The sequence below is a fragment of the Carlito syrichta genome, unplaced genomic scaffold, assembly GCF_000164805.1.
Source record: "Carlito syrichta isolate Samal-C Ts95f unplaced genomic scaffold, Tarsius_syrichta-2.0.1 Scaffold302305, whole genome shotgun sequence".
NCBI lineage: Eukaryota > Metazoa > Chordata > Mammalia > Primates > Tarsiidae > Carlito > Carlito syrichta.
Genome location: NW_007246401.1, coordinates 31767 through 43408, shown reverse-complemented (window position 1 = coordinate 43408; position 11642 = coordinate 31767). Strand labels below are relative to the sequence as shown.

The window sequence follows — 11642 nt, the reverse complement described above, 5'->3', positions numbered from 1 at the left end:
CTCACCTCAGCCTCCCAAAGGCGCGGGATTACAGGCTGAGCCACTGAGCCCGGCAGATTTTTTTTTAAATTATGAAAGTAATCAATCAAATGGTTAGATACAATGCCCCTCTCTTCACCTCCCATCTTACTGATAGTGAATAGGCTGAAGAGACAAAGCAACAGTAAACAATTCATCATATTAAGAATAAATTTTAAATGGAGATGAATATGCTCTATTCAGAATAAGATAACTAAAAACCAGATAGAGACCTCTGTAACCAGAAATAGAAAATACTGAGATATTGACATTTGATTTGAGCACCACAATGAGTTAAAAGTGGCCAGGAGTCTCAGTCTGACAGATTACCTTTACACTACTTCTACTTTGCTATTCTCTTGACTTTATAGTAAGGATAAGTGGAATGACCCAACGTGGAACATGAACCGAGATGAAGAGAGGAAAGAAAAAAAATCCAACATTACTTTTCCCCATGATAAGCTAAGTACATGTGAAATTCTGTAGATTCCCACTTTTTAGCAAGGCTGAAATAAATCTAGCCTGTAAAATTTGTTTTGTTGAAATTATTAAAAAAAACAAAACAAAACAAAACTCACACTATGAATATTCAGTTAAAAGATGTTGATTAAAAAAAATCTTGGGGCTGGGCTTGGTGGCTCAGCCTGTAATCCCAGCACTTTGGGAGACCAAGGCGAGTGGATTGCCTGTGCCCGAGGTTCGAGGCCAGCCCAGGCAACTTAGCGAGACCTCATGCCTACAATAAACAAAAAATTAGCCAGGTGTAGTAGCGCATATCTGTAGTTCCAGCTACTTGGAAGGGTGAGGCGGAAGAATTTTCCAGAGTCCAGAAGGTCGAGGCTGTGGTGGCTGTGAGCATGCCACTGCACTCCAGCCTTGGTGATGGAGTGAGAGACTCCAACTCAAAAAAAAAAAAAAAATCTTGAAATCACTCATGGTTATCTACATAGCATATTGAATGTGGCTTAATGAAAACATTTATTATAGAGGTCCTAAGCCATATTCATGTTTTATTTTTTGAAAAAGCATAAATGCACATTGCTCTATGGTAGGATGTGTTAGGCATAACATTTTTACAAGCCGAATGATATATTAGATGCATTTCAGAGGCTTCTTCTGAGGGAATTGCAAGTTTGATTGTCTATTAAGGACACTTTCTTTATTTAGGGTCAGCAAGTATCTATGATACATTAAGCTCTTAAAACCTTTATGAAGGGCAACCCCCTTGGGCCCCCCCCCCCCCACTGTGGGAGCTTTTCTGTCCTTTCAATAAATCTTGCTGTCAAAAAACAAAACAAAAACCCAGTGACGACACTGTTCCTCTTGTCAGGAAGATTACTTTGCACAAAGGTAATATAACAAAAGTGCTTTCAAAGAAAAGGCTCAAGTCCCTTGACTGCCTCCCAGACAGGCAAAGATATCTCAGGAGTTTCTTACTCCCATTATCCAGAGACGGGGAGGATAGCTTTTGTCTGCAATAGAGTTATTTCATGTGCACATAAAATATCAATGTAAGTCATGTTGGTCTTTCTAATTCTCCTCACCCTTGCTCAGTCCTAAATGCACCAGCAAAGCACCCGCGAATCTCACAGCATTAAGCATTGAGCTGCACTCAGCTTGAGTCAAGGGTGGAAGGAGAAGTTATTTGGCACAAATGAACCCTTAACAAACCCAACTCCTTCAGAGAAACAACCATCTGTTTCAATGCTGGAGGGAAACCTGGCTTTACACTGTTCCTTATAGGTGACTCAAGACATCTTCAAGGATAACTTTGACAATTTGACTATTTGATATTGTCCTTTACTCCAAACTCTAAGTTGAATACAACTCCACAAGACATGCCTTTGCATCAACCACTGATAGCGTGCTCCCTTCACAGAGTCTGACTGCCATGCAAGGGTCCCGCTGAATCTCAGCTGTGAGAGCAAAGGCTGGCCCCAAGATCACACTGAAGCAAGAACAGTTTGCTGTATGGTGAAGTACTACAAAGGGGTCTGAGACATCTGATCTTAGATTTCAGGGGATCATCCCCCAAGCCCAAGGAGTAGGTTTATGGAGGGAGTCTACTGGCATAAAACACCCATCATTACTGCCTGACAAGGCCACCCCTGGGACTCAGAGCACCAGAAGATACTCTCAGTGTGGTGAATGAGGACAGGGAGGGTGGCACGCCCAGGGCTCACCTGACAGGGTGGAGCTGCTGATGGTGCTGGCCGGGGTGGTGACCTCAGGCTCCTCCTGGGCACACTCTTCAGGAGGAAGGGCTGGCTTTTCTGGCCCCTCGTGGGGATCTCCAGGGCAGGGGACAGCTTCATCTCGTCCTCCCTCTGCTGAAATAGCCAGTTTGGGAAGCAGGCCAGAACTGAGTTTACGTCTGTTGCTTTCGGTGTCTGAAGAGTTGGATGTGGATAACTGTTGCCTTAATTAAAAACAAAAACAGAGTCATATATACCCACTAGGAAACTGTGTAAAAAGGGGAATTTTGGAGGAAACCAGATAAAAATGGAACTTGGAAAAACCTATCCAAGACATGTCTAGTCCAATGGCTCTTAAAGTGTGGTGCCCAGACCAGCAGCACCTGCATAACCTGGGAGCCTGTTAGAAATGCACATTCTCAGGACCCATCCCAGATCTGCTGGATCAAAAACTCTGAAGCGGGTGCAGCAATCTGAATTTTAACAGCTCCCCAGTATTCTGGTGCTCACTAAAGTTTAAAAACATTGCTTAGCAGCTACTGCTCATGGTACTACTTCAGAGGCATTTCACGTACATTTCAGAATATTCCGAACTCCAGCTTAATGTTTCTGTGGACGGCAAGGTTGTGCTTTTGGCTTTGTCCCCAGAGTCTTCCTTCTCTTCTCCTGAATTCTGAGTTATTCGATCTATGCTGCTGAAAACCTGGAAGGCAAATCACCGGTGCTTATTAATATCTTCTAGAAAGAGTTTGCAGCAAACAAACAAACAAAAACAAAACAACAACAAAAAACACCCAAGTATTGGGAGAAAAATCTGAGAGAATAACTAAATGTTAAACTGAAATCACATATTCAGAAAGAACTTTCCAATGTTGCTTACTTGAATCCTGAGATGAAGGGTCAGTGTGTGTGTGTGTGTGTGTGTGTGTGTGTGTGTGTGTGTGTGTGTGTGTGTGTGTGTGTGTGTGGCGCGTGCGCGCATATTTTTGGAATAGGGAGCTATGAATTCATCGTCCTCCTTTACCATATCTCGTTGTGGACTTTGTATCTGCAAACAAAATCCATAGATGCATAGGGGTTTCTAGGCCTGGGGAATCAATGCACTCTTAAATTACTTTTTAACCATGAAGTCAATTGGAAAAAGAAAATAACAGAGAAAAAGATTTAGTGGCCACCAGTCAGGGATAGGAAGAAGAAAAATGAATTGGAATTGAGTGCAAAGAGAAGAATAAATTATCTGCTTCAAGACTCGGATGGTGGGGGAAGGGGACAAGGCAAGGATGCAGTACATACTTGGTTATGAGAGCCAGAAGTATTTGTTTGGCTTACAAATCACATATACTGACAGGCAGCTTCATATGTTAGTACTGGGATCCCTGAAGGGGATCACAGCTCAGGAAAGCCCAAGGCCTCAGCTACCTCTTGCATCTCTGAGGTTCCACGGAAAAGATGGAAAGTGAAACAGGGGTCCAAGAGCCCAATGCTAGAAGCACTCCCCACTGCCCTACTCAGACACCTTCTCTCTCATGGGAATAGTCCTCAGATAGCTATAATTGACTGGGATTAGGAGGAAAGTGGGCTAAGGAACAGGAGACGGTGGGAAATGAAATACCATGGATGGCAAAAAAGGGAAACAATGCTTAGGGGTTAGCTTTGAAGGGTCAGAGAACAACAGGTGCCAGTCTGAGCTCACATTTGGTGTTAGCAAATCTTTCATCCTGGCACTGGGAGAGACTGGCCACCACCCTCTTCAGGGAATTCCCTCCCTCCTGTCACTTCCATAATCAGGGAGGGTAGTGCTGGCCAATTTGCAGGTGTACTCTAGATAATCACTAGAAAAAGCTACAGAGCACTTTAAAAATCACTGAATGTTATGGAAAAGCGAAACAAAAATCATGTGAAAGCCGTAGCAACAGAAAATATATAGCTACTGAGAACAGCAAAAGGAAGGTAGGGTGACTCAGGTTGATTTCCATTTTTTCTAGGGCCCCGCCCTCTCTCAGGACTATCAGTTTTCTTTGTGTGTTTTGACCGTTTGTTTTTAAATCTTACCACTACTGGCTAAAAAGTATCTTCCTCAAGTTTCAATTTTATTATCTCCCACAATATCCAAAATTCTAGCTTGGCTTCCTACTGCCTTTTCAATATGCCTTATAATTTCTATCACTGGTTGTGAGACTTTCTGATTCCACAGTCAACTGTCCCCAGAGTATCTTTGCTGATGTCATGGACAGAGCCTTCTGTTGTGTTGTTCTCTGTGGATATCTGGGAGAGGACTTCGCCACAACAAAGCCTGCGTTCTCCATCAAGAGAGGAAAGGAATGGAGCGATGCCTCCACAGCCAGGCACTATCCAGGCCAAGGGATAAGCAAGGCAGGTCCTCATGTAAGCAGCGATCACACACTCCCAAAAGAGGACTGTGGGCGCAAGGCTACACCTCCAACAACACAATAACGACAAAGATCTTACTTTGTGGAAGAAGAGGAATATACTTCCTCAGTATGGTAGGGACCCTGGACTATCAAATTGATGGGGTCGCTTTTCCTAAACAAAAAGGAATTCTAAATATAGGTGACCTCAAGTCCCCCAAAAAGTAGATGGCTTTACACTCCTATCCAGCTATTTTTATTCTCCTGGCCAGTTGGAGATGCCCCCAGAGAGATTCTATGTTTACGCCACATTTCACTTACTTTTGAAAACCTATGTGAACATGAAGAAAACTGCCTTATTTCCACATTAAAGTCTTCGTCATTTGTGTCATCTTCTTCCTCAGTTTCCATATGATGGTACTTCTCTGACCGAGCTGCAGAGAAATGTTTTTAGATATTTTAATTATGAGTTTCTTTAGCAAATCAACATGTTTAAGAGCCCACAGGTATAGGCCGGGTGCAGTGGCTCACACCTACAATCCCAGCACTTTGGGAGGTCAAGGTGAGAGGACTGCCTGAGCTCACGGGCTTGCAACCACACTGGGCAACTTGGTGAGACCTCATCTCTACAATAAATCAAAAATTAGCCAGGCATGGTGGCATGCACCTATAGTTCCAGCTACTTGGAAGGCTGAGATGGAAGGATTGCCTGAGCTCAGTAGGTCGAGACTGTGGTGGCCGTGAGTGTGCCACTGCATTCCAGCCTGGGTGACAGAGTAAGACTTCAACTCAAAAACAAAACAAAACAAAACAAACCAACAAAGAACCCACAGGTGTGAGATTGGAAGGTTCGAAAGTGAGAATAATTGTGAAGTAAAGGTTTTATGTCAGATAATACACATACTATCAAAATAACTTGTGTCATCCTCAGATTCCAACTGGGGAATAAATTCTGCCTTCTGTCTCAGCAAACTGTTCCAGTCCAAAGAACGGAAGAATCGATGTTGTTTGACTTCATACGCACCACCTGGAAGAAGTAGACACAGAGAGTAAAGTATTATGCTATCCTCCAAGCACAGGTAAACACCATTTTTGAAGAACAAGTTAAAAAACTCACCAGCAGAGAAATAATGAAGTCATGGAAATCATACTCTTTCATTCTACGACCAAAACCCCCAATTTTTTTTGATAGTTTATCTTTAGGAGATCTGATTTTGTTAACAGCAATTGCTATGGCAGAGTTTTTCTTTGTTAGTTTTTTCGTGACTTCTTCCATTTTTCAAGGGTTAATGTTGTGGCCACTTAAAATAACATTATGCTGAACTTGGCGACGTGGAAGAATATTGACCCAAAGCAGACTCACTCACTAGAGACCCAAAGAAATTCTCACATGGGACAAAAATGTTTCACAGCATATATTTCCTCTGGAGGTAAGGTTAATAATGATGAATTTTTTTAAATGTGATATATAGTAGTTACCATGCGATTTTATTGGATTGCTCATTAACATAGATAGGAATTAGATTCTGTAGATCACAAATTCTTAAGTAGGAAACTGACAAACATGTTTTATAGATTTATAATGCCTCTGATAAAAATCAATCACTATTCCTAAGTTAAAAAAAAGTTTTTCTTTGCCAAGTCAGCATGATAGCACAGTTTAGATAAATGTTTTCAATTCAGTTCATGAATTCAAAGAGTGATTTTAAAGAACAGTTCTCATCAAAAATATTAACATTATACCCCATGCAAAGGGGAAAGGTCCCTGTTATAAAATCATGGCATGAGAATCAGACCCTCCCTCTGCCACAGCACATACACTGTTGAGGAGGGAGATAACAAAGAATCAATCCTGGAAAAACACTAGGAAGAAGAGCAATTTCTCAGAAGATGAACACAGGGTCTAATCAGCCTCCCTGCCAGGGGACCTCCTCTAGGTGTGACACAAATGCCTTTCTTACAGTTGCCACCCAAGCCTCTTACGTTGGCCTTTGTGGGGCGCAAAAAGAATAGGAAGGAAGTACAAACTGAATGGAAAATGGACTGTGGATCTTGGTGGGCGTGGGGTGGGGTTCTGTCTGTGTGGTTCAGAGACGCAACTCTGTCCCTATGGGGCCCCTCTAGCACAAGGCACATTGGCTCTAGCTCCAAACCCTGCCAGGGAAACCTGGTGTTTTGACAACTTGGACAATCTTTTTCTAAGATTCTATCTAGGCAGTTTCCTTGTTCTTAGGAAAATGCTGCAGTCTGATGGTAAGTGCTAGCCGTTATGATTTGAGGGCCAACTTTGGGACAAGTATTGCCCTAGATGCTACAGGCGTCTTGTTTCTTTTAATTACATCACTGAAAATAACACCACGAAGAAGGCATTATCAACTCTACTTGTGGATGTGGAAACGAAGGACAAGCAATAGAGTGCTATGGACCAAGATCTCTCCGAGGGTAATAATCAGAGGGGCTAAACCCAGGCTTATCTTAAAACACACAGACCCATTGCTTGAGTTTCCTCCCAGTCCACCATCTCTCTTGCATCAATGTGCAGACAGACTGACAACTGCCCATTCTGGGGAACTGAGTTAACAGCCCATTCACATGGCTGTTCTACAAGGCACCTCTGCAGAGTTCCACTCCAGTTTCCCGCACATCTTGACTCTCATCCGATTCTAATCCATGTCCTCAACCACAGCTGCTAATCTCGTTTTCTTCTCATACTCTTTTACATGGAGAAGCAGAATAGAAAAGTTAAGAGGGCATAGCTTTCCCCATCCAATGCCCTCGCTGTGTCGATCACACTGAGGTTCAAAAGGCCAAGCCCTCGTTAGCGGCCCACAATACATATCTCTGAAAATCCTAGTCCAGCAATGGCTGCTATAACACAATGACTATCACTTCAGCTGCTGCTCCACGGGGCCCTACCAGTGATCCAGCCCTGATGTTTTGGGTTGCCCAACTTTACCCAGAAAAGCACTTTCTTTAGGGCCGAGGGATCAGATGGCACTTCCAGACCATATCCAGTGTTAGCAGTTTTGCGTCCCTGCCTGCCATGCTCTGAGACCCATGCTGGCGAGAGCCTTCGGTTCATCTCTATGAATAATGACAAACGGGTCTTCCCCAAGGACTCCACAGCCCATTTTTGTTCTAGCTTGCATTTCTCACCATTCGGCCTTTGTGCTTCACTTAGTAGAGGCTGGTTATCAGTGGGTCCTGTTTCTCATTCACTTATGGAGAGATAAGGAAGTGAATTAAAGGGACAAATTGGGAGAAAATGACCTCTGGGTTAAACTGTTGCTAAAATATAGGTGACGGCATTATGAGCTAAATACAAATCACTGATGCAAATGAAAGCGCCTATTGTAAGAATTCACCATAAAGGGAAGGGAAGGGAAACAGAATTTCCTGAGTTGCTGTCATGTACTAGGTCAGTATACTAGATACTTTTGTGAACTTTTTGAATTTATTCCTCACGATAATCCTGCGAAACGTGTAACATGCCCATTTTCATAGACTAGAAAACTGAGACTCAGGGTAACGAAGAAACTACTTGAGACCTCATGGCTGGTCCATGGGTAACAGTGACATCTGAAGAGCTCTAAAGTCCAATAAGCCAGGCTGCCACTCAATACTCTACAAGTTCAAAAGTATAGTTCCAGTAGGACAAGTTCCCAAATTGCAAGTTATGCTTTGGCACTCATGTTCTCCCTTTTTTCTCCTTTCATGGAAGTTTCTTAAACACCCATTATGTTCTTCACACCCTTTTTCTCAGTCTCTCTAGTCTCTTGGGCAAATGTGCATTCGCACATTTTCACGGTGCATTATTTTGCCCGCTAAATATGCATTAACTACAAAATGCTGTCATCGGAAGCAGCATGGCAGGTCTGCGGGATTCTCGGCCTCATACTCTGGGCCCTACTGGGACCTGTCATGTTGGACCTGCCTGTTTGGCAAGCACTTGACAATGCTTAGAGCTTGGGTAGGGTCTTTTAAATGTCTCTGTTGGGCTTCTGCTAGGGGATTTGTTCTTCAAACTGTCAAGCCCTAAAAAGACTGAAAGTAGCACACAATAAGAAAATGTGCAGAGAACGAACTTGTGGCATATGCTTTATAAACATGTATACGCTGACCATAATCACAACCTGACTTGTTAAATCAAGCCCAATCAAGAATCCATGCATGCTTGGAGAAGTGAATCGGGCAGAATACAGGTAGAACATCCCCAGTCTGAAAGTTTAAAATCCAAAATGCTCTGAAATCCAAAACATTTTGAGCTCCAACATGATGCCACTGGTGAAAATTTCACCTCCGACCTCGTGAGACAGGTTGTAGTCAAAATTCATGTGGTAGACTTACTGAAGGACTAGAGCAGTGAACAACTGGAACAGAGCAAGAAATCATGTCCGTTTATAAAATAATAGGGTCTTCTAAGACAAAAACCATTGTTAATGAGGCAAATTACTTTGGATAAAATGTTTTAAAAAGACACCCGGTAGAATGCTTCTTCATCCTTAAAGAACCCATTTCCTAGTCCCTCAACTGCTTCTGATGTTTCTTCTCACCTAAAAAAAAATATAATACAGGGAATGGTAATCTTTGAATCAAAACACAGCATCGTGGGTGGAGACAGAAGGCCTGTGGTTGTTTGTTGCTGCTGTTATCTAACGGCTGATCCAGTGTTCTGGTGATACTGCTGTGCTGCTTAGTTACCCTGAACACAGTATTTTCCCATTGTTAACAGTATGTCCTATTTTTTACTGTTGAGTACTTATGAAAGGGGACCCCAAAAACACTGGAATGATGTTTTGGAGAGTGGGCCCTGAGTAGTACAGGTTTACCTCGCTGGATAAGTGTTCTAGGAACCTATCAGTATCAGTGCACCAGCTAGTATTGTTGTGAGAGGCTGTGTTCGGCTTCAGTGAATTTTTTTGGAGTTTTTCAACGCTCTTGCCCTTTTCATGCTGGGTGATTATGAGCGCACCTGCCCATGCCGCATTGAGTGTTCAGCAGTTTTTGACCGAAATGGCATGACCCCTGTGCCTTTCCTATTCACCTGATTGCACCAAGTGACTCAAAGGGAAACATTTTGCCAATGTGGAAGAGGTGAAACAAAAAAAGTTAGAAGCAATAAGAGAGCAAAATTGACAAGTTCAAAACTATTTTGAGCAGTGTAAAAAGCGTCCCAATAGGTGTACTGCATCAGAGAGTACCCTGAAGATGACTGATGTTTAAACATATGAGAATTAAAAAAAAAAAAGAACATACAATAAACTGTGTTTTTTTTGGGGGGGGGTCCCCCGTTGTACGTGAATAAATGTAAGAAAATGACTGCTTGTTGGTAGCCTAAAAATTCAGAGTCAAGAATGATGGTGATGTCAAATTACCACAAGCTGCCCACTTGGGTGGCTGAAATAGGGACACCTTTGCTTTCTGACAGTTCAATGTGCACAAATTTATTGCATGCACAAAATTATTTTAAAAATTGTATAAAATTGCCTTCAGGCTTTATGTATAAGGTATATATGAAACATAAATGCATTTGTTGTTTAGACTTGGGTCTCATTCCTAAGATATTTCATTATGCATAAGTAAATATTCCAAAATTGGAAAAAACCTGAAATCTAAAATATTTCTGGTCTCAAGCATTTAGGATAAGAGATGTTCAACCTGTATTAAGTGGAAAAACTCTCCAAACTGACACACTTGAACACTGAAGGGAAAGGGATTTTTGAGTTTCCTCTAGAAAGGCTGTACCTATTCTAATATATTTTTAGTCAGACGTTAGGATGATGTTTCTCTGGGTCAGTTGAATGAGATGCATAAGTAGATATCTGTATTACTGCAAGACAATCTTAAAATGCCACTGTTTTTCATATTTGGCTCAAGTGAGTAAAAATCAGTTCCCAAGACTCTGCCTCATATACAGTCTCGACACCAGTTCTTTGATAGCTACTCTGATCTTTTGAACCATAAAGTAATCTGACTGCAGGCCATGGAGGGTAGGAACTAACAAGTTTCCTAGTCACTTCAGACAAGTAGAAAAGCAAACAGAGTGGGAAGAAATATACAGTACTCTTTCCAAAGAGTTCAATCAGCTCAAAGACAGGGGCGCTGCCATCATTTCTTTTTTTTTTTTTTTTTTTTTTGAGTTAGAGTCTCACTCAGTCACCCAAATTGGAGTGCAGTGGCCGCTCCCGGCCACCGCAGCCTCGACCTGCTGGGCTCCGGCGATCCTTCCACCTCAGCCTTCCGAGTAGCCGGAATTACAGGAGCGTGCTACCACGCCCAGCTAATTTTTTGATTTATTGTAGAGATGAGGTCTCGCTGCCCAGGCGGGTCTCGAACCCGCCGGCTCAGGCAATCCACTCACCTCAGCCTCCCAAAGGCGCGGGATTACAGGCTGAGCCACCGAGCCCAGCTTGCCATCATTTCTATGTTTTGGAAGTCCAAGAGGAAAAGCACGAGATTATACAGGCAGAAAATGAGAAACAAGAGTACCAGGGCAGCTGCATCACACCTGGTTCTAAAGGCCTTATGTGGATGATCTCTTTTTATCCTTGCAATAATCCTGTGAGGCAGTATTTCTAGAAGCTTCTTTAGATGAGGAGATGAGGAATGAAAAAGGAAGTAACCTGCCCACAGACACACGGTTGAGATGTAAACTCATGCCACCTGACTCTGGAGTTTGTGCTGTTAACCTCAATGAATATTGGCTTTCCAAGTTAAAAATTCACTCATCCACTGAAAAGGGCAAAAAGGCACCCAGTACTCTAGTAAGAGGCTCAGCTCAAAAAAGTTTCCCAGTCAAGCCCTGATTTTAAGCCTTTTTGAATTCTTTCATGGAAGGTCTGCAAAATTTTTGTATACAAGGTCAAATAGCAAATGTTTTAGTCTGTGGGAGCCATATAGTCTGTCAAGACTACTTATCGCTGCCCTAGTAGCAAGAAAGAAGCCATAGACAATACATGAATGAGTGGGCATTGCCGTGTTTCAATAAAACTTTGTTTACAAAACCAGCCTATCGGTCAAATCTGGCCATAGTTTGCCGACACTTGTTCTAATGCATGAT

At 42.5% G+C, this 11642-nt stretch overlaps 1 protein-coding gene across 1 annotated transcript in view; it reads right to left on the bottom strand.

The window, feature by feature from the left end:
• Window positions 1–11642, bottom strand: part of MAST4 (microtubule associated serine/threonine kinase family member 4) — a gene marked incomplete at its 5' end in the record, with an annotated part of 65864 nt that overhangs the window by 23793 nt on the left and 30429 nt on the right. Inside the window, 4 exons of the mRNA XM_008056267.2 lie at window positions 2202–2437; window positions 2789–2916; window positions 4904–5016; window positions 5487–5609. Coding sequence (XP_008054458.1) covers window positions 2202–2437; window positions 2789–2916; window positions 4904–5016; window positions 5487–5609 — 600 coding nt within the window. The remainder of the gene's footprint in view (window positions 1–2201; window positions 2438–2788; window positions 2917–4903; window positions 5017–5486; window positions 5610–11642) is intronic.